Source organism: Ranitomeya variabilis, chromosome 1 (assembly GCF_051348905.1).
Source record: "Ranitomeya variabilis isolate aRanVar5 chromosome 1, aRanVar5.hap1, whole genome shotgun sequence".
NCBI classification, from domain to species: Eukaryota; Metazoa; Chordata; class Amphibia; order Anura; family Dendrobatidae; genus Ranitomeya; species Ranitomeya variabilis.
The window spans coordinates 605,731,028-605,756,529 of record NC_135232.1 but is presented as its reverse complement, the minus strand read 5'-3'; the positions used below and the strand labels follow the sequence as shown (position 1 = coordinate 605,756,529).

The following is a 25,502-nucleotide window of genomic DNA, read 5'->3' as shown; positions in this document are numbered from 1 at the left end:
AAAATAAGTATTTGGTCAGAAACAAACAATCAAGATTTCTGGCTCTCACAGACCTGTAACTTCTTCTTTAAGAGTCTCCTCTTTCCTCCACTCATTACCTGTAGTAATGGCACCTGTTTAAACTTGTTATCAGTATAAAAAGATGCCTGTGCACACCCTCAAACAGTCTGACTCCAAACTCCACTATGGTGAAGACCAAAGAGCTGTCAAAGGACACCAGAAACAAAATTGTAGCCCTGCACCAGGCTGGGAAGACTGAATCTGCAATAGCCAACCAGCTTGGAGTGAAGAAATCAACAGTGGGAGCAATAATTAGAAAATGGAAGACATACAAGACCACTGATAATCTCCCTCGATCTGGGGCTCCACGCAAAATCCCACCCCGTGGGGTCAGAATGATCACAAGAACAGTGAGCAAAAATCCCAGAACCACGCGGGGGGACCTAGTGAATGAACTGCAGAGAGCTGGGACCAATGTAACAAGGCCTACCATAAGTAGCACACTACGCCACTATGGACTCAGATCCTGCAGTGCCAGACGTGTCCCCCTGCTTAAGCCAGTACATGTCTGGGCCCGTCTGAAGTTTGCTAGAGAGCATTTGGATGATCCAGAGGAGTTTTGGGAGAATGTCCTATGGTCTGATGAATCCAAACTGGAACTGTTTGGTAGAAACACAACTTGTCGTGTTTGGAGGAAAAAGAATACTGAGTTGCATCAATCAAACACCATACCTACTGTAAAGCATGGTGGTGGAAACATCATGCTTTGGGGCTGTTTCTCTGCAAAGGGGCCAGGACGACTGATCCGGGTACATGAAAGAATGAATGGGGCCATGTATCGTGAGATTTTGAGTGCAAACCTCCTTCCATCAGCAAGGGCATTGAAGTTGAAACGTGGCTGGGTCTTTCAACATGACAATGATCCAAAGCACACCGCCAGGGCAATGAAGGAGTGGCTTCGTAAGAAGCATTTCAAGGTCCTGGAGTGGCCTAGCCAGTCTCCAGATCTCAACCCTATAGAAAACCTTTGGAGGGAGTTGAAAGTCCGTGTTGCCAAGCGAAAAGCCAAAAACATCACTGCTCTAGAGGAGATCTGCATGGAGGAATGGGCCAAAATACCAACAACAGTGTGTGGCAGCCTTGTGAAGACTTACAGAAAACATTTGACCTCTGTCATTGCCAACAAAGGATTTATTACAAAGTATTGAGATGAAATTTTGTTTCTGACCAAATACTTATTTTCCACCATAAAATGCAAATAAAATGATAAAAAAACAGACAATGTGATTTTCTGGATTTTTTTTTCTCAGTTTGTCTCCCATAGTTGAGGTCTACCTATGATGTAAATTACAGACGCCTCTCATCTTTTTAAGTGGTGGAACTTGCACTATTGCTGACTGACTAAATACTTTTTTGCCCCACTGTAAATATTATTATGAACATACATAATTAGTGCAATAATACAAAAAACATATACTATTAAATAGTGATGCTGCTTCATAGGTTTCCCCATAAGTTCACAAAAAAGAGACATGTTTTGGATCCATCTTCCAGATCTTATGGTAGGACATACTCCCCCAACATTCCATCATAATGTTCTTTGAAACATGCTTGTTTTGGCGTCATCACAAAAAGCTACATTCTATATTAAAAACAAGAACAAGACATAAGTAGAAATTAAAAATTTAAAGGACACACACAATACAAAATACATGGAGACTCAATTACAAGAAGGAACTGAAACTAACTTGTTCATTTAGGCCCGCTGGAGCTACCGTATTTTTATGGCTAGTACAAGGATTTTAACTTCTTCCCAAGGAACGATTTTCTGTTTTTGTTTTATCCTGCCCTTCTTCCAAGAACTATATCTTTCTTATTTTTCTGTCCACTTAGCTGTATGAGGGCTTGTTTATTCAGGACAAGTTACACTTTTGAATGACACCATATATTCTACCATATAGTGTACTGGAAAACAGGAAAAAAAAAATTCCAAGTGTGCTTAAATTGCAAAAAAAGTACAATTCCACAATGTTTTTTGAGGGTTTTTTATTTACCATATTCAGTATATGGTAAAACTGACCTGGTAATAGGATTCCCCAGGTCAGTACACAGATACCAAACATGTATAGCTGTGCTATTTAAGCGGTGAAAACAATTCTGAAATTTGTAAGAAAAATAAAAAATAAAAAAATTTGCTCTTGTCGCCATTTTCCAAGACCCGTAATGTTTTAAATTTCCAGGATCTGAGGCTTTGTAAGGCTACTTTCACACTAGCGTCGGGCCCGGCCCGTCGCAGTGCGTCGGGCCGAGGTCACCGACGCTAGCGTTGTCTCCGTCGCACAACGGGGGCAGCGGATGCATTTTTCCAGCGCATCCGCTGCCCCATTGTGAGGTGCGGGGAAGTGCGGGGAGGTGGGGGCGGAGTTCCGGCCGCGCATGTGCGGTCGGAAAAAGCGGACCGTCGGGAGCAAAAAACGTTACATGTAACGTTTTTTGGTCCCGACGGTCCGCCACAACACGGCGCAACCGTCGCACGATGGTTGCGACGTGTGTCAATACGTCGCAAATGCGTCGCTAATGTTAGTCAATGCAGAAAAAACGCATCCTGCAAGCACTTTTGCAGGATGCGTTTTTTCGCCAAAACGACGCATTGCGACGTATTGCAGTTAACGCCAGTGTGAAAGTAGCCTAAGGCTAGTTTCACACTAGCGTTAACTGCATTACGTCGCAAATCCGTTTTTTGGCCGAAAAAACGGATGCGTCAAAAAAGTGAAAAACGGTGACAAACGTATGCCACGCATCCAGCATTTCGACGGATCCGTCGCAAATCCGCTAAACGTTTCCGTCGAAAATACTGGATGCGTTGCATACGTTGTATCCGTTTTACCATCCGTTGTATCCGTTTTTCCGACGGATCCGTTTTTAAAAGGGGAGGCTCCCAAAATTTGATTGGCTACTGGAAAATTTGAAAAACTATATAGTACTGTATTTACAGCCCATCTTTGTGGGTTTTAGTTTTGTGGCAGCGATGGAAGGTGTTCTTGGGAGGATTGCTAGTTTGGTTACCGACGTTATCTTTGAGACAAATCGCCTGGATATCATAGTGCGGGAGAAGGAGGCGGCAGCGGAAAGGCGTAGGATGCTTCTGCAGCAACGGAGACGAAGACGAATGTGGATTCATCCGATTAATCAACTACGGATGACCCGGGGTGTCCAGTCCACTCTGTACCTGGAGTTGCGGCACAATCCACACAAATTCCACAACTACGTGCGGATGAGGATTGAACATTTTGATTTTTTGCTTGCAAAACTGGAGGATGTCATCCGAAGACAGGATACAAGGATGAGGCTTGCCATCACACCGGCGGAGCGGCTGATGGTGACCCTGCGGTAAGCCTCTTTTTTTTATTTCATTGCTGATATTGAATGTTATATTACATGCTGCAGAAAATACTGCGCTGGCATATTGCGCACTATTTTCTGCAGCATGTAGTTTTGGTTTTCTTGGCGGACATTCAACTGCTTTATTTAAATGTCATTGCTGATATTGAATGTTAACAGACTGCAGAAAATACTGTGCTGAAATATTGCGTTGCATTTTCTGCAGTTTTTTTTTTTTTTGGTTTTTTTGGGTTTGATGACATGCAACTGCTTTTTTCCTGTCATTGGTCATTTTGAATGTTATATTACATGCTGCAGACAATACTGCGCTGACATATTGCGCACTATTTTCTGCAGCATGTAGTTTGTGTTTTCTTGGCGGACATTCAACTGCTTTATTTAAATGTCATTGCTCATATTGAATGTTAGATAACAGACTGCAGAAAATACTGCGCTGAAATATTGCGTTGCATTTTCTGCAGTTTTTTTTTTTTTGGGTTTTTTGGGTTTGATGACATGCAACTGCTTTTTTCCTGTCATTGGTCATTTTGAATGTTATATTACATGCTGCAGACAATACTGCGCTGACATATTGCGCACTATTTTCTGCAGCATGTAATTTGGGTTTTCTTGGCGGACATTCCACTGTTTTTTTACACCGGATTCATGCTGGTTTTATTGGGTCTCCTGTCATTTTAAAAAAAATTAACAGTGCCATATTATAAAAAATTGCACAGACAAACAATTTTTAACATTTTTTTTTTTTTTTTTTTTATAAAGTTTCCTAGCTACGGGTGAATCTATGACTTCGCTCCATTATCAGTTCAGGCTGGGCATTTCAACTATCTCTGGAATAGTGAAGGACACATGTCGGGCTGTTTGGACCACTTTGCAACCAGAGTATATCCCCCAACCATCCACGGAAATCTGGTTGCGAAGTGCTGAAGAGTTTCAGCAAATTTGCAATTTCCCTAATTGTGTGGGTGCAGTTGACGGGAAACACATAAGGATTGCGAAACCGGCAGGAACAGGATCGGAGTATTATAATTATAAGAAGTATTTCTCCATCGTCCTTATGGCTATTGCAGACGCCAACTGCAGGTTCCTTGCCGTGGACATTGGAGCGTATGGACGGTCCAATGATTCGCAAGTGTTTAAAAACTCTCCGATGGGTCGTTGCCTTTATGGAGAGAGCTACGATTTCCCGCCAGCCAGACCACTGCCAGGAACAAATGACCCAGCCCTGGAATATGTCTTTGTAGGTGATGAAGCCTTTCAACTGTCGCTGCACCTACTGAAACCGTACAGTAGCCGGAACTTAAACCATACCAAGCGGGTCTTTAATTACCGGCTTACTAGAGCACGAAGAGTAGTGGAGTGTTCCTTTGGCATATTGACGGCGAAGTGGCGAGTTCTGCTGACGGCTATCAAGCTGAAAACAACAACTATAGACGAGGTAGTTAAAGCCTGTGTGGTGCTCCACAACTTTGTCCTGTCAAAGGAGCCCGTTTCTTTGGATGATGAAGAGTTGGAGACCACCTTGTGGGACTACCGCAGCAGCTCGGTTCGCTCTACAAGTTCAGTTACAAGGATGAGGGACCAGTTTGCCGATTATTTTGTCTCACCTGTCGGGCGGATCCCGTGGCAAGACATGATTGTGTAACCTGTTTCCCATGTGTAACCTGTTTCCCATGTGTTTTGGTTATGTAAAAAAAGTGTTTCTGCCCCCCCCCCCCAAAAAAAAGGCCCAAAAGCGTGGTTTTCTTGCTAGTAAAACCATTATGTTATACCCTTTACATGTCTGGTGTTTGTTTTTATTAAACCTTTTTTTATTATATTACCTTAATAAATCCACACACACACAAAGAGTAGAATTGTAATCAGAAATTTATTTTAACTCTTTTTTTTTTTTTTTTTTTTTGTTTTGCCAAAAAAATATATATATATTTTCCAACATTTTTATAGAAAAATTAGAACATTTTTTAGAATCTTATTTACACACTTTACAAATTTTCAAAGTGTTGGGTGGAGATATGAGAGGAGGATGTGCCGGAAGGTTGGACCACGTCGATAGGTGGGGAAACCCTACTTGTTTGGGGTGCAGTGGAAGTGGGGGTTAAACCAAGAGGCTGACCAGAGGGGGGTGGTGTTGGGGTAGGTGGAAGAGAAAAGTTCAGTAAGGAAAACATTGGGGAAGTAATTTGGTCTAGGGGCCGGGATTGTTGTGGGGACTGGGTCGGGTATTGTGACTGGGTAGGGTAGTGGGAGTGGCGTGGGGTTTGGTAATGGTGCTGGTGTGGGGATTGGAGCTGGGTTTGGTAATGCTGCTGGTGTGGGTATTGGGGCTGGGTTTGGTAATGGGGGGTATGGTGTGGAATTGGAGTGGAGGTGTGGTGAGGTGTGTGGGTCGATTCATTAATGGCCTGCAGTGCAGCATTATGGCAGGTATTCATTACCCGCATCTGTTGCTCAAAAGAAAGCTTCTCCATGCTCATGAGCATGGATTGGAAAAAAAGGTTGGCCGGATCGGGACTTACAGCTGAATGCAGCCTATCCAAGCGACTGCTGGTTTCCTGGCTTGTTTCACTGATGCGTGATTGCACCATGTTGAAACCAGCAGTCACTTGCTCTCCCAAAATTTTGAAAGAGCCTTGGAAGGATGCATTCAGGTGTAAGAACTCAGGAGCATAGCTCCTTTCCTGACCCCTCTGGCGCTGCCGCCACGAACCTAATGGTGGTGTCGAGGTGGCAGGATCAGAGGGGTGGGGTAAAGGGAACGCTAACTGTTCAGCATCAGATGCGAGCAATGAAGCCTGCAATAATGCTCCACTGCTTGGGGCGGATGAAGTGGAGGGGACAGAGGGGTCAGAGGAGAGGACAGAGGGGTCAGAGGAGGGGACAGAGGTGTGGGGCCTACCGACGTGGCCCTCAGTGGCGGACTCAGGAGGGATCGCTCCAGAGGGCGCAGAGGAAGATGCAGGCGCCCGGTGGCTGGAGAAGGTGCTGTGAAAGAAAAAACAAAAGAAATTAATACATTGGAATGAAAAAGCCCTGACTGAAAGCAAACTAAGTAGACAGGTTAACATGGTTATAATTGGGCTGTAGAATACTTACACTCTGCTCAGCATTGTTCGCCTCAGGAAGGAGAGGGCCTGGCCATATTTATATCTGCTCCTCTTCCTTCCTGCAGAGCCACTCGGGGCCTTCATCTCATCATTGAATTCCCTCTTAAAGCGATCCCTCAGTGACCGCCACCGCTTCCTAACCTTTCCAACTGTGAAGACAAGAATCAAAAGAAAAAACAAAAAATTGGTAAATGCAATACATTACAGTCAGCTCAAAACATCACTGGAAAGTGAATACTTACCTAGTTTGCTCTGCTGCTGAGGATGAAGGCTCTCCCGCCTTGGAAACAGGGTGCGACACACTTCGTCCCAGAGCCGACGGGTGACACCGGTATCTGCATGCCTGCGGTCAGCCATGTTCCACAGCGGCTCCCGCTCACGAACCTCCTCGATGAGACAGTCTACATCAATGTCATCATCATCATCATCCTCCTCTTCTGCGGGAGCACGCTGTGAAGCCTGTGTCAAAAAAAAAAAAAAGGAAAACAAACAAATTAGTACACTGAAATACTAAAGTACCAATAGAATCCCCCTCCCCCAAAAAAAAAAAAACTCACTGATGGCCGACCGTGGCGACGAGTCCGCCGACTCTGGGACTGTCTGGGAGAGCCTTCAGCGGCAGCAGCAGGAGCAGCAGCAGCAGCCTGAAATGAAGGAAACAAATTCTCAGTTAAGGTAGGCAGGTGTTTAGTAATCTGTTTTGTGTATGGTGCAGTGTGATGTGCGAAGCAACTGTTTCACCACTACTTACACTTGGTTCCTCCTCCACTTGCATCTCTCCACCCGTCTCGCCCCCTTCTGACAGCTCCTCATCTGATTCAGCTTCCTGTTGAAACATAATGTATGCATGTAGTTATCCATAAAAATTTAATTTAAAGAAATTTAAAAAAAAAAAAAAATTTTGTGTTAACTTACCGATACACGCTGTTGCTGTGGAGGAGGGCTGTCAGAAGAGGACATCGTTTTGTGGTCCTGGTGGGCAGCGGCTGTGTCCTGGTGGGCAGTGGCTGTGTCCTGGTGGGCAGTGGCTGTGTCCTGGTGGGCAGCGGCTGTGTCCTGGTGGGCAGCGGCTGTGTCCTGGTGGTTCTGTAAGTTAAAGACACACTTGCAATCTGCTCGACACATTGAAGTAGCAGATTGGGGTCTTCAAAACTTACTTCTAGCTCTTTAGCTGTGGTCCTGGTGGGCAGCGGCTGTGTCCTGGTGGGCAGTGGCTGTGTCCTGGTGGGCAGCGGCTGTGTCCTGGTGGGCAGCGGCTGTGTCCTGGTGGTTCTGTAAGTTAAAGACACACTTGCAATCTGCTCGACACATTGAAGTAGCAGATTGGGGTCTTCAAAACTTACTTCTAGCTCTTTAGCTGTGGTCCTGGTGGGCAGCGGCTGTGTCCTGGTGGGCAGTGGCTGTGTCCTGGTGGGCAGCGGCTGTGTCCTGGTGGGCAGCGGCTGTGTCCTGGTGGTTCTGTAAGTTAAAGACACACTTGCAATCTGCTCGACACATTGAAGTAGCAGATTGGGGTCTTCAAAACTTACTTCTAGCTCTTTAGCTGTGGTCCTGGTGGGCAGCGGCTGTGTCCTGGTGGGCAGTGGCTGTGTCCTGGTGGGCAGCGGCTGTGTCCTGGTGGGCAGCGGCTGTGTCCTGGTGGTTCTGTAAGTTAAAGACACACTTGCAATCTGCTCGACACATTGAAGTAGCAGATTGGGGTCTTCAAAACTTACTTCTAGCTCTTTAGCTGTGGTCCTGGTGGGCAGCGGCTGTGTCCTGGTGGGCAGTGGCTGTGTCCTGGTGGGCAGCGGCTGTGTCCTGGTGGGCAGCGGCTGTGTCCTGGTGGTTCTGTAAGTTAAAGACACACTTGCAATCTGCTCGACACATTGAAGTAGCAGATTGGGGTCTTCAAAACTTACTTCTAGCTCTTTAGCTGTGGTCCTGGTGGGCAGCGGCTGTGTCCTGGTGGGCAGTGGCTGTGTCCTGGTGGGCAGCGGCTGTGTCCTGGTGGGCAGCGGCTGTGTCCTGGTGGTTCTGTAAGTTAAAGACACACTTGCAATCTGCTCGACACATTGAAGTAGCAGATTGGGGTCTTCAAAACTTACTTCTAGCTCTTTAGCTGTGGTCCTGGTGGGCAGCGGCTGTGTCCTGGTGGGCAGTGGCTGTGTCCTGGTGGGCAGCGGCTGTGTCCTGGTGGGCAGCGGCTGTGTCCTGGTGGTTCTGTAAGTTAAAGACACACTTGCAATCTGCTCGACACATTGAAGTAGCAGATTGGGGTCTTCAAAACTTACTTCTAGCTCTTTAGCTGTGGTCCTGGTGGGCAGCGGCTGTGTCCTGGTGGGCAGTGGCTGTGTCCTGGTGGGCAGCGGCTGTGTCCTGGTGGGCAGCGGCTGTGTCCTGGTGGGCAGTGGCTGTGTCCTGGTGGGCAGCGGCTGTGTCCTGGTTTATCTGTTATATGTATAATGGATCTATAGTTAGACCACCCCCTGAACTAGGTAATGTTCAATGATAAACACCCTACTAAAATGATGTCAGAAATGTTCATACAGGTGAACACCAAAACCCCCCCAAAAAGTTGCACGTTATACCATTCATTTCCATGTCCCAAAAAACAAAATTTTTTAATGTTAACACCATGAAAAAATATATTTGACACATTTTATTTAAAATAAATAACCTCTCCCCCCCCAAAAAAAAAAAAAAAATACATTACAGGTTAACCTTTATTAAAAAAAATGAGCCCTCAACCAACCCTGTATTGCATGTGTAACCATTGGTACATACACCAGTTTTAAATTTACCTTTATGAAATAATACTACGGACATTTTTTTAATAAACATTTTATTATAATTTTTTTTTTGCACTTTTTTTTTTAAAAATCACAAGGAGCTGACATGCTCTTTATTTTAAATACAAGTACTTCAACTGCAAATGGTTATAACTGTAATAAAAAAAAATTCAACACTTTTATTAAATAGAAAAACCCCACACTCACACATTCAAACCACAAGCTGCACACCGCTAGACTTTTTTAAAAAACACATCAGATTTAAAAAAAAAAAAAAAAAAATTAAACCACATGCTGCACAGACCACTATACAGTCAATACATCAGAAAAAGGCAAATAACCAATTATACAGCATGGACAAATGCACATGCCATCAACAAGACGTACCCAAAAAACATGCATGGTATGTGTCCACATTCAGGATCGCATCAGAATTTGGGCAGGATTTCCCATCAGTATTTGTAAGCCAAAACCAGGAGTGTAAAAATTAGGTAAAGTATAATACGAAAACAGGCACACTTTTGCTTTTATCACCCACTCCTGGTTTTGGCGTACAAATACTGATGGAAAATCCTGACCACATCCTGATGCAATCCTGCACATGGACACATACCCTCCCACATGAACAGGCATAAAATTGGCAAAGGCATAATATGGTGCAGGCACATGGTACAAAAGCACACAGCCGTCCAAAAATGCACACATACACATGCACGCACATAGCTTTATGCAAATACACATATGTACAACAAAGGCAGAAAGGTGAAACCAATCAGAAGACGCATACACACACACACATACAAAAGGCTGACAATCCTTTGGCTGAAGCAGCAGGTCTTCACAGTGGCTGGCATCATGGTGGATCTGGACTCTAGCATGGCACTGGCTGGTGCAGGACGATGGCAGGCCTCAGGTTCTCTTCAGGTTTTAAGCTCTTGCTGTAGTCAGTAGTACCTCATACACACAGAAATGCACAGGCACACAGATGCACACTAAAATTGCAATACTCACACTGGCTATGGTGGCTGGAGTCTTGTAGCAGGATGTCTGGAGTCTTGTGGCAGGATGGCTGGAGTCTTGTGGCAGGATGGCTGGAGTCTTGTGGCAGGCTGGCTGCAGTCTTGTGACAGGCTGGCTGGGGTCTTGTGCTTGGCTGGGGTCTTGTGGCAGGCTGGCTCTTGCTGGCAGGCTTCTTTGCTTCTCTGTGTCTTGCTGGCATATGTGGGGTTCAAGGCCCAGGCCAGGTTTATATAGATTTGGGGGTGTCTGGCCAATTGGCAACAAAATACTTCTTCTGAGCATGCTCAGTGTAAAAAAAACGTATTGCAGCGCTGCATTGCGTCGTACGACGTGTCCCGACGCATCCGTCGCTCATAGGCTTCCATTGCAGCCAACGACGTATGCCGCAGGATGCGTCGCGACACGTTTTTTAGGCGGAGACAAAAAACGTTACAATCTACGTTTTTTTGAGACGACGTGTCGCCAAATTTCGACGCATCCGTCGTAAAACGTACACGACGTATGCCAATCCGTCGCCATACGTCGCCAATACAAGTCTATGGGAAAAAAACGCATCCAGCAAAAAGTTTTGCTGGATGCGTTTTTTCTGAAAAAAGACGTTTTGAAACGTAATGCAGTTAACGCTAGTGTGAAAGTAGCCAAGAGCTTATTTTTTGTTCCCTGAGCTGACGTTTTTATTGACACTTTGTAGGGAAAATACAATGTTTTGATTTCCTCTTATTGCATTTTATTGCAATGTTGCTTTGGACCAAAAAAACAGAATTCTATCGGAATTTTGATTTTTTTTCTCGTTAAGCTATTTAACGATCAGGTTAGTTTACTTTTATATTTTTTAAAGATCGGATTTTTACAAACGCAGTGAAACCAAATATGTGGGGTTTTTTAAATTAGTTTTAATGCTATTATCAGTGTAGCTTTTGCTGTAGAGGCTGCGGGCCACCAAAGGTGTGGAGGCAGTGGACAATTGCCCAGTTTGCCTACCCCCTCCTAACACCAGCCCTGCCTCACCTTTCAATTTGGTTACTGTTTATAACCGATCAACATTCAAGGCAAAATACGGGAACCAATTATCAGTCCCCAGCTTCTGAGGTGCACCATTCAACACCATTACATTCTCGAGCGTGCGTTTTAGAGTTATTTCATTGACTTTGGTGGTTCCAAAGTTTTCCCTAGACATCTCCAGCTCAGGGAAATTGGCATCAGGGTGCTTCCTCATTCTCAATTCCAACAAGTACAGAAAATGAAAAATTGTTGGTCGTGTCATGTGATGGGATTTTTTGAGCCGCAACCTGGTTGCCATCTGAGCTACCAGGTGTTACCGCTTTCACCCACAAATTCCAAAACAATGGAAAGTCACTTTGGACAATTACAGGATTTAATAGGTCTTTGACCCCTCCCACTTCAGAGGACCCAGATACACTGTCTGCGCTTTTGTTGACCCAGGCCCTGGGATAGTTCTTGGCATCTCCATGGATACATCTTACTCCTACCCCTACCCAGGGACTAGCATGTGCGGAAGTGTGGCCCTTACTACGGTCACTAAACTGCCAGAGTCCAGGAGTCCCGACACTGGGACATAGTTAAATCTGACCAGTGTCACTTTATGTGGTAATAACTCTGCAACACTTCAACAAATCCCAGTGATTTTGAGACTGTTTTTTCGTGGCACATTATACTTTCTGATAATGGTAAATTTAGGTCAAAATGTTTTGTGTTTATTTATAAAAAATATCAAAAATTTGAGAAAAAAAATAAAAAATTAGCAATTTTTTAAATTTGAATGATTATCCCTTTAATCCAGATGGTCATACCACAGCAAACCATTAATAAATAACATTTCCCACATGTCGGCTTTACATCAGCATCATTTGTAAAATGTTATTTTATTTTGTTAGCATTTTAGGAAGTTTAAAAATGTAGCAGCAATTTTTCATTTTTTCAAGGAAATTTACTAAATTTATTTTTTAGGGACTTATCCATGTTTGAAGTGACTTTAGGGGTCTCATATATTGGGAAACCCCCAAACGTGATACCTTTTTAAAAACAGCACCCCCTGACATATCGAAAACTGCTGTCAGGTAGTTTATTAACCCTTCAGGTGCTTTACAGGAATTAATGCAAAGTGGTAAGACAGAAATTAAAATGTGAATTTTTAATACCTGAATGCTTCTAACGTCTGAACAGATTACTACTGCCGTTAGATTCTTAGGACACTATTTGGTTGTGAATTGCCATGGCAAACATCAGGACCACACAGTCATGATCTGAGGGCACCAATTGGGATAAAGAGGAAGCTCCCACACTCTGTTAGCCATTTATAATGATGTAGTCACTATTTACAGCAGCATCTAAGGGGTTAAACAGAGTTGGACGGTACAAACACTGATCGTGGCTAATGCAGAAAGTTGTCCGACAGCTGCTGGATTGTTACCTGTATGGGGAGGCTATTCTCTTATATGTCAGGTCAGTTAAAAGACGTATTGGCTGTCATTAAGGGGTTAACGGTCACCTGGCATGACTGAGGCCACTTGCTAGGATGAGGAACAGCACTGCAGTCATGGTAATCAAAGTTGGAGCAGTGCTGGCTTATTTTGCAGTTCATTGATTCCATGGCCATAGGACAATGGACGGCTATATGACCAGGGCATGACACCTCCAGCAGATAACGGCACGGGACTGATAACTCAGAAGTGGCTCTGCTGCCTCCTGGTACATCTCACGAGTGTGAATTTAATCCCCTTCTTTTGGGTGTCAACCCCCTTAGGGTACCCCAGTAAGGTGACCTTACACTCTCTTGACTGCTCAGGGAATTTTCAACAGTCAGGCATCTCTCTACCAGGCTCACAAGATCATCTGCATTATGAGGATCTCCCTGGGCAACCCAGAATTGCATCGGCCTAGGCAGTGAATGAATAAAACAGTCCATCACCACTGTTTCATCATCTGTGCCTGGGAACAAGTCTGGGGCTGTAGACATTTTTGTACCAAGTGCAGCAGGTCAAATATTTGTGACCGTCAAGGCATATCCCTGTGGTAGCTTCAGTGGTGCATCCTTTGTGCCCTAACACCAACATTCAAACACCAACTGTAGGGATTTCACCTTCTTTGCCAGCTGTTACTGCAATGCAGTCTGGTCTAAACATGTGAAGTTTTATTGCTTTCATAAAACACCAGTGGTTCCAAAACAAAACATCCTCTTCTGGGCACAAAGATATAATAGAAAAAATAAACAGTTCATACACCATCAGGCAACAAATACCAGGGTGGGTTGACCTGTTCAGATTAAAGTCCTCTCTATCAGCTTGTGGCTGAAACTGCCAACACAAGAGGTATTTTCTTCCTCCTATACACAGACAGCTGTGAGACAAATTACCTTCATCAAATAGGACCTGTACAGCTAGAAGAGGTATGGGTGCAACCATTCCCACCCACACTTTTCTGGCCTCTCCTAAAAACAGGACCTAAAATCCAGTCGTAATAAATAAAAAAAACTCTCAGCAACTTTTTGTTGCTGAAGCTTCATCTCTGGGACTTACATCTCCCACGCCAGGCACCTCGGTGACTCATACCTCCCATCCAAGACTTTACCTCCTGCTTTCCTATAATGGTTAGAAAAAGCTTATTACAAAACTGACTTCCTCAAGAGAAAAAGGCTAAAGAACAAAAATATGTTCTCTTCTCTGTTGTGGAGATATTGGTGTCCCAGAACCAGGGGCTCCTTCCCTGTCCCTAACGCAAGGGGCGCCCTAGCTCGCCCTGTTCCCCGGGTTACTTGTGATGAAGACACTGGGACCATGTATCTTGCCTTAGCTCCTGAATCTGCTGTAACTAAATAAGTAAAAAGCAAGTGCATTTAAATAACTCCGGCATGTGTCAGAGTTGACCTCAGTGTGTGAATAAGGGCAGACAAAAGGACCGTGCTGCTTGTATACCAACTTAATCCAAGCTCAATTTTTATGTTTTTCTTTGTATTTTTGCATTTTGTGCAAGTCGGGGCGTGGCCTCCCTTTTCTGAGCTGGTAATTACATTTAAAAGCTTCCCCAGACTGGTGCCCATTGGGACCCAGTCTTTTTGTCTGCTCTTATTCACACACTGAGGTCAATTCTGACACATGGTAAGGTTTTTAATATTAGACAGCATAGGACCATCCCGATCAGGGTACCCTGATGATGGTGAGATGGCTTTTATGCCATTTTTGATCAAAAACAGTATTACTAAGAACCCTGAGTTGTTAAAATCCACTTGCTTTTTCTTATTTAGTTACAGCGTGTTTTTTTGCTCATTTTGTTTCTTGTAGGCTTTGTGCATTTTAAAAGGTATTCTCAAATTTGAAAATTATCTCCCTATTCACAGTATAGGGGATAACTTAGGGTTTGATCACTGGGGTGACCAGCAATATTGAAATCAGGGCACTGAAGAGCCATGTGTGAATGGACTGGAGGTCAATCATGTGCACCTGCGCTCCATTGATTCTTCATGGGACCGCCAGAGATTGCTGAGAGCTGTGTTCAGCTCGTCTTTGGCACTCCCATAAGAATGAATAGTGTGACAGTGTGCATGGTTGCCCTCCTATCCATTCACATGGTCTTTTGAGGTCAGTTTCTCAAAATTGTTGGAGGCCCAATCTGTCGAACTGTCAATGGTGAGGAATTCAGCGAATTAGTGATAACTTTCAAACTTGTTAATATTAAGGCTACAGTCATTTATGCAGCACTTTGCAATCATTCAGGTAAATGGTTGGGTTGCTTGGATTTGTGAGAAGTGTTGTGAGTACTACTATTAAAATGATTATGAAATAAGCAAAACATAATAATTGGCCAAGATTTAAAGGCGATTACATATAGGAAATATGAACAAGGCAAACCACGTCTTATAAAAAAAAATGCCTAATGAAATAAATAACGTATTTTCCTAACAAGGAATATGTTGTAAATTTATTTATTAGAGATGGGCAGATTAATTACTGGGATTCCTGTCTATCAGCCAGGTCATGAGTCTGTGGCTGTTGAATGGGAGTCTCTTTCCTTCCAAGATCCATGAGGTGTCTTTTGATGATGTTGCACAAACTCGGCTAATCATATGCTGCAGCAGGGATCCCAGAAGGAAAGAAAGTTGCGAACCTTACATCTAGTAGTCAGATTCCCATATCTAGTATTTATTTCTGAGAGGTAGCAATAAAGTGTATTGTTTTAACTTGTTACATTGACCTTTTGTTGACTTTTTTCTTTAGTTGTGCAGAATACTCACAAGAAACATTTATATGAAAGAACTGAAAAACTTGTAGAGAACAAACCTCCAAGATCTAATCAGCAAGAGGAAAGTTTTCAATTTTCTACACGTTATGTGAATCTCATCATTGTCTCCACTAATCACTTTAGGCAGCGCTCTGAGAATGAGCTCATAGAAATGGGAAAAAAACATGAGGAATATTTAAAGAAATCCCAATATGAATTACAGCACATTTTTCCCAATAAATTGTTCCGCTGGTGCCACCAATCTAATCTTGTGCCACATATGGTAATGGTGATTGGAGTGCCCGGTGTAGGGAAGACCACCCTGATGCAGAAGTTTGTCTATGACTGGGGAAGGAAGGTACTATATCAGAGATTCTCCTTTGTCTTTTTCTTCAAATTTCGGGAACTCAACAGACTGGATAATATAAGTGTGGAGACCATGATCCTTCATCAGTATCCACATCTGGAGGAGCAGCTTGAAGACATCTTTCAAGATCCAGAGAAACTTCTCTTTATATTTGATGGCTTAGATGAAAGTTTTCATGAAGTCAATTTCACATCCCATCACTTGTGCTCTAATCCTAAACAGCCCGAACCTTGTGGTCAGATTGTCGTTAGTTTGGTGAGAAAGTCTCTTCTCAAAGGTTGTTCTGTTCTGATGACCAGTCGCCCAACCAGACTGGCATCGATTGATTATAGTGTTTTCCAGAGAAAAGTAGAAATCATTGGATTTTTTCCAGAAGAACGACAGATGTACTTTGAAAATTTCTTTTCTAATCCTGAAATGACAGAAAAGGCTTTTAGTTACGTGAAGCAGAATGAGACTTTGTACACGTTCTGTTACATCCCATCGTACTGCTGGATCATCTGTACAGTGCTATACAGGAGCTTTCAGACCACAAGTAGTGATCAGCAGATGTCATTATTACCCAAAACTGTGACACAACTCTTTGTCATATTTATCGCCAACATCCTGTCCAATCACAGTCTGCACAAAAGTGACGCTCAGGAGATCCTGCGGTCCATCGGATGGATGGCAGAACATGGGGTAATGAATCGCATTATTATTTTTGAAGACCGAGATCTGGATGCTTTTCATGTGGACAAGAAGTCAAAGCTTTTATCAAGTTTTCTGATGGAATCAGCAGAACCTGTGTCCTATTCCTTCTTACATCTCACGGTGCAGGAATTCTTCTCCGCCTTGGTGCATTATGTGGATTATTCTCCTGTGAAGTTACAGAAATCACTATATAATGCAACTTCATATTCTGATGGACGCGGTGAAATGTTCCTCCGGTTCCTGTTTGGTTTATCAGACAACTCCACAAGGTCTATACTAACTGGATATCTGGACCCACAAGCAGCTCAGGCCTCAAGAAATGTCATCAGTTGGGTGAAGAACTTCATTGTAGAAAAACAGAGACAAAGTATAACCAATAAGCAACATCTTCTCAGTATATTCTTCTATATGTATGAATCCAGAAATAAGGCTTTAGTGCTAGAGTTATTACGATCACACAGAAAATTTGACTTTTCTGGAGTTCACATGTCATCTCTAGACTGCACGGTGTTAGCATTTATCCTGGAAATCTGCCCTAATATAGAAGAAGTCAATTTCTCTAGATGTTCCTTAGACATTGAAGGACTAGACAGACTTGCATCAGTGTTACATAACCTGAAGAATCTAAGGTAAAATACTAATCTGAGGTAAAATACTAATTACAGTATATTTTATTTTTATGTGGTATTAGGATTCTAATCAAAATCTAATAAATATATTGCATTCATATTTCAAGGCTGTTAGTTTGGGTCCTATTATAAAGTTGATGTGGGGTAGATACCTTATAACCTATTCAACCTTGCGAATGATCCCTGTAGCAGCAGAAGACTGGGCTGAGCAAGAGTCTTATTTTAGCAAGGCGAGGACTGGGGATTGTGATCTAAGTCCAGAAGATTGTGAATATATGGGGGTTGTTTTATATTTACCGTATATACTCGAGTATAAGCCGACCCGAGTATAAGCCGACCCCCCTAATTTTGCCACAAAAAACTGGGAAAACTTATTGACTCGAGTATAAGCCTAGGGTGGAAAATGCAGCAGGTACCAGTGAATTTCAAAATTAAAAATAGATACTCCATACCGTTCATTATGGCCCCATAGATGCTCGACATAAAGCTGTGCCACATATAATGCTCTGCACCGTTCATTATGGCCCCATAGATGCTCCACATAAAGCTGTGCCATATATACAATGCTCTGCACCGTTGCCCCATAGATACTGCACATAAAGCTGTGCCATATATACAATGCTCTGCACTGTTGCCCCATAGCTGTGCCATATATATAGTGCTCTGCACCGTTGCCCCATAGCTGTGCCATATATATATAGTGCTCTGCACCGTTGCCCCATAGCTGTGCCATATATATAGTGCTCTGCACCGTTGCCCCATAGCTGTGCCATATAGTGCTCTGCACCGTTGCCCCATAGCTGTGCCGTATAGTGCTCTGCACCGTTGCCCCATAGCTGTGCCATATAGTGCTCTGCACCGTTGCCCCATAGCTGTGCCATATAGTGCTCTGCACCGTTGCCCCATAGCTGTGCCATATAGTGCTCTGCACCGTTGCCCCATAGCTGTGCCATATAGTGCTCTGCACCGTTGCCCCATAGCTGTGCCATATAGTGCTCTGCACCGTTATTGCCCCATAGCTGTGCCATATAGTGCTCTGCACCGTTGCCCCATAGCTGTGCCATATAGTGCTCTGCACCGTTGCCCCATAGCTGTGCCATATAGTGCTCTGCACCGTTGCCCCATAGCTGTGCCATATAGTGCTCTGCACCGTTGCCCCATAGCTGTGCCATATATATAGTGCTCTGCACCATTGCCCCATAGCTGTGCCATATAGTGCTCTGTACCGTTGCCCCATAGCTGTGCCATACAGTGCTCTGCACCATTATTGTCCCATAGCTGTGCCATATAGTGCTCTGCACCGTTGCCCCATAGCTGTGCCATATAGTGCTCTGCACCATTATTGCCCCATAGCTGTGCCATATAGTGCTCTGCACCGTCCATTATTGCCCCATAGCTGTTGCTGCTGCAATAAAAAAAAAAAAAAAAACATACTCACCTGTCTTGCTTGCAGCTCCTCGGCGCCATCTTCCCGGCGTCTCTCCGCACTGACTGATGAGGCAGAGGGCGGCGCGCACACTATATGCGTCATCGCGCCCTCTGACCTGCACAGTCAGAGCGGAGAGACGCCGGGAAGATGGCGCGACGCCCGGCCTGTGGAACGAGGACAGGTGAATATGCGATACTTACCTGCTCCCGGCGTCCCACTCCTTCCCCCGGACAGCTGGTCTCCGGTGCCGCAGCTCTTCCTCTGTCAGCGCTCACCGGCACCGCTGATTAGAGAAATGAATTATGCGGCTCCGCCCCTATGGGAGGTGGAGCAGCCTATTCATTTCTCTAATGAGCGGTCCCACGTGACCGCTCAGGGGAAGAGGCTGCGGCACCCGGAGACCGTGGGACGGGTAAGGGGAGCGACAGGATCGCCGGGACTAGGTAAGTATGCCTCAGCGCCCTCTCCCCCTCACCCGCCGACCCCACCACCGATCATGACTCGAGTATAAGCCGAGAGGGGCACTTTCAGCCCAAAAATTTGGGCTGAAAATCTCGGCTTATACTCGAGTATATACGGTATATATCATTAAAAACACCTAGAAGTAGAATTAAAAGAAGTGCACATTCGATGTGATACTATTGTTTATATAGAGCTGTGCTCAAAAGTTTACATACCCAGGCAGAATTTGTGCTTTTTTTGCCTTTTTTCAGAGAATATGAATGATTACACCAAAACTTTTTCTCCACTCATGGTTAGTGGTTGGGTGAAGCCATTTATTGTCAATCTATTGTGTTTTCTCTTTTTAAATCATAATGACAACCCAAAACATCCAAATGACCCTGATCAAAAGTTCACATACCCTGGTGATTTTGGCCTGATAACATGCACAGAAGTTGACACAAATGGGTTTGAATGGCTACTAAAGGTAACATCCTCACCTGTGACCTGTTTGCTTGTAATCAGTGTGTGCATAATAGCTGAGTGAGTTTCTGGGATCCAGACAGACTCTTGCATCTTTCATCCAGACACTGACATTTCTGTATTGTGAGTCATGGGGAAAGCAAAATAATTGTCAACGAATCTATGGGAAAAGGTAACTGAACTGTATAAAACAGGAAAGGGATACAAAAAGATATCACAGGAACTGATAATGCCAGACAGCAGTGTTCAAACTTTGATTAACAAATTAAAAATCAGGAGCTCTGTAAAAACAAAACCACGGTCAGGTAGACCAACAAAAATGTCATCCACAACTGCCAGGAATGTTGTTTGGGATGCAAAGAAAAAAACCCACAAATAACATCAGCTGAAATACAAGACTCTGTGAAAACTAGCAGTGTGGCTGTTTCAAGATGCACAATAAGGAGGCACTTGAAGAAAAATTAGCTGCATGGTCGTGTCGCCAGAGGAAAGCCATTACTGTACAAATACCACAAAGTCTCACCTACAATACGCAAAACAGCACAGAGACAAGCCTCAAAACTTCTGGAACAAGGTCATTTGGAGTGATGAGACCAAAATTGAACTTTCTGGCTACAACCATAAACGTTACATTCAACAAGGCCTATGATAAAAGGAACACCATTCCTACTGTAAAGCACGGAGGTGAATCGCTGATGTTTTGGGGATGTATGAGCTACAAAGGCACAGGAAACTTGGTCAAAGTTGAAGGAAAGATGAATGCAGCACGTTATCAGCAAATACTAGAGGCAAATTTGCAATCATCAGCCAGGAAGCTGCGCATGGGACATTCTTAAACGTTCAAACATGACAACGATTCAAAACACAAGGCCAAGTCGACCTGTCATTGGGTACAGCAGAACAAAGTGAAGGCTCTGGAGTGGCCATCTCAGTCTCATAACCTCAATATCATTGAGCCACTCTAGGGAGATCTCAAGCGCCCAGTTCATGCTAGACAGCCCAGGAATTTGCAGGAACTGGAGGCTTTTTGCCAAGAAGAGTGGGCAGCTTTACCATCTCAAAAATAAAGAACCTCATCTACAACTACCACAAAAGACTTCAAGCTGTCATTGATGTTAGAGGGGGTAACACACGGTATTAAGAAATGGGGTATGTAAACTTTTGATCAGGGTCATTTGGATGTTTTGGGTTGTCATTATGATTTAAAAAGAGAAAACACAGTAGTTTGACAATAAATGGCTTCACCCAGCCACTAACCAGTGAGTGGATAAAAAGTTTTGGTGTTAGCTTTAATATTCTCTGAATAAAGGCCAAGAAAGAAAACATTCTGCTAGGGTATGTAAACTTTTGAGTACAACTGTATGTTTATGTTTTAATGAGGATATTGCGTAGTAATGGGGGACATGTAAAAACTAAATGAGAAACATGAAGAAGGTACCTATATCAACCAGTCAGGACTTTTTTTTAGACATTTACAATCAACTGTTTGTATAATGCTCTGTGTACATGTCACCAATTTTCTTATTTTACAGATTAGATGATAATGATCTAACAGACATTTCCTGCATCCAGTTGGCTTCTATAACAAGGAATAACCGGTCCCTGAACAAATTTGACCTGTCTGATAACCGTCTGTCTGGTCCTCACTTCAGTAACCTGATGGAGGCTCTGTCCAGTCCAGACTGCCGGATAGAGGAATTACGGTGGGTATAAGAGACATGTACACTCTGACACTGGTCTATAGCTGGCTGTGCCCTCGGGCCTCGCTCACATCTGCGTAAACAAAAAAAATCGCTCAGATGTTGATCCAGAAAAGTAGGACGAGTGTCATACGTGTACAATGCAATTTTTCTCACTTAGTATCCGTATGCAATCCGATTTTAACATAATCTTTTATATACTGTAATTCTCTATGTAATTTAAAGCTAGTTTACAAACTAATGAAGCAATCTTACTGTATGTACATCTTACTGGATATAGATAGATGATAGAAATGTATTAGATTTATTAGTTATTAGTGATGAGCGAACGTGCTCGCCACTACTCGTTACTCGCCCGGAATTACTCGGCGGGAACTGGTGGCTTCACCCAGCCTTTTTGGCGGACTTTAGAGACCCAATCACGCTGCAGGGATTGTGTTCTAGGCCATGAAACGCCACAGCCATCTTTGTTGTGGTCGTGCAGTGATTGGCTTGGCCGCACATTATCATCATGAGTATAAGAAACTTGGCGCCGCCCTGCTCGCTGCATTCTGCTCCGGAGTTAGCTAGTGTAGGGAGAGCTGGTGCCAAAATAGGGTCAGAATCGTGGTTGTAAGAGTAAGGGTACCGTCACACAGTGAAATTTCCATCGCTACGACGGTACGATTCGTGACGTTCTAGCGATATCGTTACGATATCGCAGTGTCTGACACGCAGCAGCGATCAGGGACCCTGCTGAGAATCGTACGTCGTAGCACATCGTATGGAACTTTCTTTCGTCGCTTGATCACCCGCTGACATCGCTGGATCGTTGTGTGTGACAGCGATCCAGCGATGTGTTCGCTTGTAACCAGGGTAAACATCGGGTAACTAAGCGCAGGGCCGCGCTTAGTAACCCGATGTTTACCCTGGTTACAAGCGTAAACGTAAAAAAAACAAACAGTACATACTTACATTCCGGTGTCTGTCCTCCGGCGTCTCAGCTTCTCTGCACTGTGAGCGCCTGCCGGCCGGAAAGCGAGCACAGCGGTGACGCGGTGACGTCACCGCTCTGCTTTCCGGCTATGGCGCTTACACAGTGGAGAGAAGCAGAACGCCGGGGACAGACGCCGGAATGTGAGTATGTACTGTTTGTTTTTTTTACGGTAACGCTGGTAACCAGGGTAAACATCGGGTTACTAAGCGCGGCCCTGCGCTTAGTTACCCAATGTTTACCCTGGTTACCCGGGGACTTCGGCATCGCTCCAGCGCCGTGATTGCAAAGTGTGACCGCAGTCTACGACGCTGGAGCGATATTCATACGACGCTGCGACGTCACGAATCGTGCCGTCGCAGCGATGGAAATTTCACTGTGTGACGGTACCCTTAGTGTAGGTCTGCAACTGTTCAGTGTGCAACTACTGAGGAACCACCAGTACTTTTTAGGGCTAATTCGTGGGTCCCGAGATTGCAGCGCTAGGTAGGCAGGGCACAGCATATGCACATCATTGCAAGGCCTGCAGGCACTGTATGTGTGTCCATTGCTTCCACTGCATCTCTCCCAAAGCTCCATAACTGCCTGCTGCTGATGATGATTTAATATATATCTCACTGCAGTTTTCTTTTCTTTTTTTCCAAAATTCACCCAACCCCCCAAAAAAATTGTATACAGTCTGTTATGTCAGACTGAGGCCTGGTGTATCTGTTTAGAAATCATAGTTTTGCAGGCATATGTAGCATACTTGTGTGTGCTAGCCTTGTTCTACGCTTTTTTTTTAAATTCACCCAAAAGCCAAAAAAAATTGGTGTTTCTGTTTGTGAAAAATCGTGTTTCCGCAGGCATACGTAGCATAGTCCTGTGTGGTAGCCTTGTGCCACTGTTTTTTGGGTTTTTTTTTTTTTTAATTCAGCCAAAACCAAAAAAAAATAAAAATTAATACAGTCTGTTATGTCAGGCTGAGGGCTGGTGTTTCTTTTTTTTTTAAATCGTATTTCCACAGGCATAGGTTGCATTCATGTGTGTGCTAGCCTTGTTCTACTTTTCTTTTTTTTTTCAAATTCACCCAAAAGCACAAAAAATTAGGTCTGTCTGCTAGCCTTGTTCTTTTTTTTTATTTTAAAAATTCTACAAAACACTAAAAAAAAAGTTAATATAGTCCGTTGTGTCAGGCTGAGGCCTGTTGTATCTGTGTTGGAAAAATTGTAGCTTGACAGGCATAAGTTTCATAGGTCTGTCTGCTAGCCTTGTTCCACTCTTTTTTTTTTTTCAAAATTCAGAGCATGAGGACATGGAGCAAGGAACCATACAGGGGGATTACACTCAGCCCAGCCTCATGTCTTCTCAAGTTGGATTGGTAGGCAATGAGGAGGAGGAGGAAGAACAGGATCTACTTTCATGCACTATAGACGGTACTACAAGCACAGCTGTCATACCCTCTGTTCAGCGGGGAAGGCATGAGGACAGGGAGGAGGAGGACGAGGAAGAGGAAAGCATGGTCAGTTGTCCTGTTGGTGAGGACACTGAAGTCTTGCCTTTTAGCAGTCTGGCACGCATGGCTGACTTTATGTTGCGCTGCGTTTCACATGACCCTCGCATTATAAAAATTTTGGGTGACACTCATTACTGCAATGTTTGTGAAGATGCTGAGGGAGTACCTTGCAGATCGTACAAAAGTCCTCCGTGATTCCTCTGTGCCTTTTAATTATTGGGTATCCATGCTGGACACATGGCATGAACTGGCTCTCTACGCCTTGGAGGTCCTGGCCTGCCCTGCTGCTAGCGTTCTGTCAGAGCGAGTTTTTAGTGCCGCTGTTGGAATTATAACAGATAAGCGCATCCGCCTGTCAACTGAAAATGCTGACAGGCTGACTATTATAAAAATTAACATGGGCTGGATTGGGAAATACTTCTGTACATCACCAAGTGAAAACAGCAAAACATAACCTCTAATACATTCTCTTTTTTTGGGGAGGTGTATTCTCATGCACCTTTTCACAACTTCACATGGGTATATGCTTCCAGATTTGGTCTGTTTGTTGTTGATATTCTCCTTATCCTCGTCCTCATCATCCACAACCAGTAGAGTACCAGGTTGAACGGATTCCGTGATGCCTATGTCACAATTTTTTGGGGGCAAGGGTGTCTATGATGCCCATAGTATCTTTTTTAAAAATGTATCTCCCCATGGGGAATGTTTGTCAGCCCATACACTTAGTGTAAGGGCATTACAAGTCTAGGAGACCAGCTTATTTAAATTGGGTCTACTTTTCATTGAGGACTTCAGCAATGTCTCCTCATTCTCCACCACTAGATCACCAGGCTGAACGTCTTCTGTGTTGCTACAGACAGTCAATTTTTGGGCAAGGGTGTCTATGATGCCCATTTTTTTTTAAATGTATCCCCCCATGGGGAAATGTTTGTCAGCCCATACGCTTAGTGTATGGGCATTACAAGACTAGTAGACCAGCTTATTTAAATTGGGCCTACTTTTCAATGAGGCCTTCACCAATGTCTCCTCATTCTCCACCACTAGATCACCAGGCTGAACGTCTTCTGTGTCACTACAGAGAGTCAATTTTTGAGAAAGGGTGTTTATGATGCCCATTTTTTTTTTAATGTATCCCCCATGGGGAAATGTTTGTCATCCCATACACTTAGTGTATGGGCATTACAAGTCTAGGAGACCAGCTTATTTAAATTGGGCCTACTTTTCAATGAGGCCTTCACCAATGTCTTCTCATTCTCCACCACTAGATCACAAGGCTGAACGTCTTCTGTGCTGCTACAGACAGTCAATTTTTGGGCAAGGGTGTCTATGATGCCCATAGTATATTTGTAAGAAATTTAACCCCCATAGGCAAATGCTTGTCAGGCCATGCACTCCATTACAAGTCTCAGAGACCCACAACCCTACATTGGGCCTCCTTCTTAACTTGGTTTCCAGCAATGTCTCTTCCTTAGCTGCCACTAGATGACCAGGGTTAACGTGCTCCGTATTGTTAATAGGCGGGTGAATTTTGGGCAAGGGGGGCTGTGATGGCAATAGTATATTTTTTAAAAAATGTACCCCACATTGGTGAAACCACATCCTTGTTGGCAAAGACTTCATAACATTTGTATACCTTAAAGAGCTCACTTGAAAAGCTCCTTTTTGTGTTGCCTGGTTGCTCACATTGGACACAATACACTTCATATAAATTTGATAAAGCAATGCTGTAAGTTTGGCTCAGTAGTTCATTACAAATATTT

At 43.9% G+C, this 25,502-nt stretch overlaps 2 protein-coding genes across 3 annotated transcripts in view; one reads left to right on the top strand and one right to left on the bottom strand.

Moving 5' to 3' along the window:
• Positions 1 to 25,502, top strand: part of LOC143770331 (uncharacterized) — a 600,942-nt gene that overhangs the window by 505,499 nt on the left and 69,941 nt on the right. For both annotated transcript variants that reach the window (XM_077259855.1, XM_077259863.1), the window contains 2 exons: positions 15,529 to 17,221; positions 21,107 to 21,277. In XM_077259855.1, the coding sequence (XP_077115970.1) occupies positions 15,529 to 17,221; positions 21,107 to 21,277 (1,864 nt within the window). The remainder of the gene's footprint in view (positions 1 to 15,528; positions 17,222 to 21,106; positions 21,278 to 25,502) is intronic.
• LOC143770342 (uncharacterized) lies at positions 3,541 to 7,684 on the bottom strand. Its single transcript, XM_077259875.1, has 6 exons — positions 7,422 to 7,684; positions 7,258 to 7,332; positions 7,064 to 7,150; positions 6,749 to 6,965; positions 6,496 to 6,655; positions 3,541 to 6,384 (listed from the first exon to the last, which is right to left on the bottom strand). Exons 1-6 carry the CDS (start codon positions 7,629 to 7,631, stop codon positions 5,385 to 5,387), a joined length of 1,749 nt encoding a protein of 582 aa, XP_077115990.1. The 5' UTR covers positions 7,632 to 7,684; the 3' UTR covers positions 3,541 to 5,384.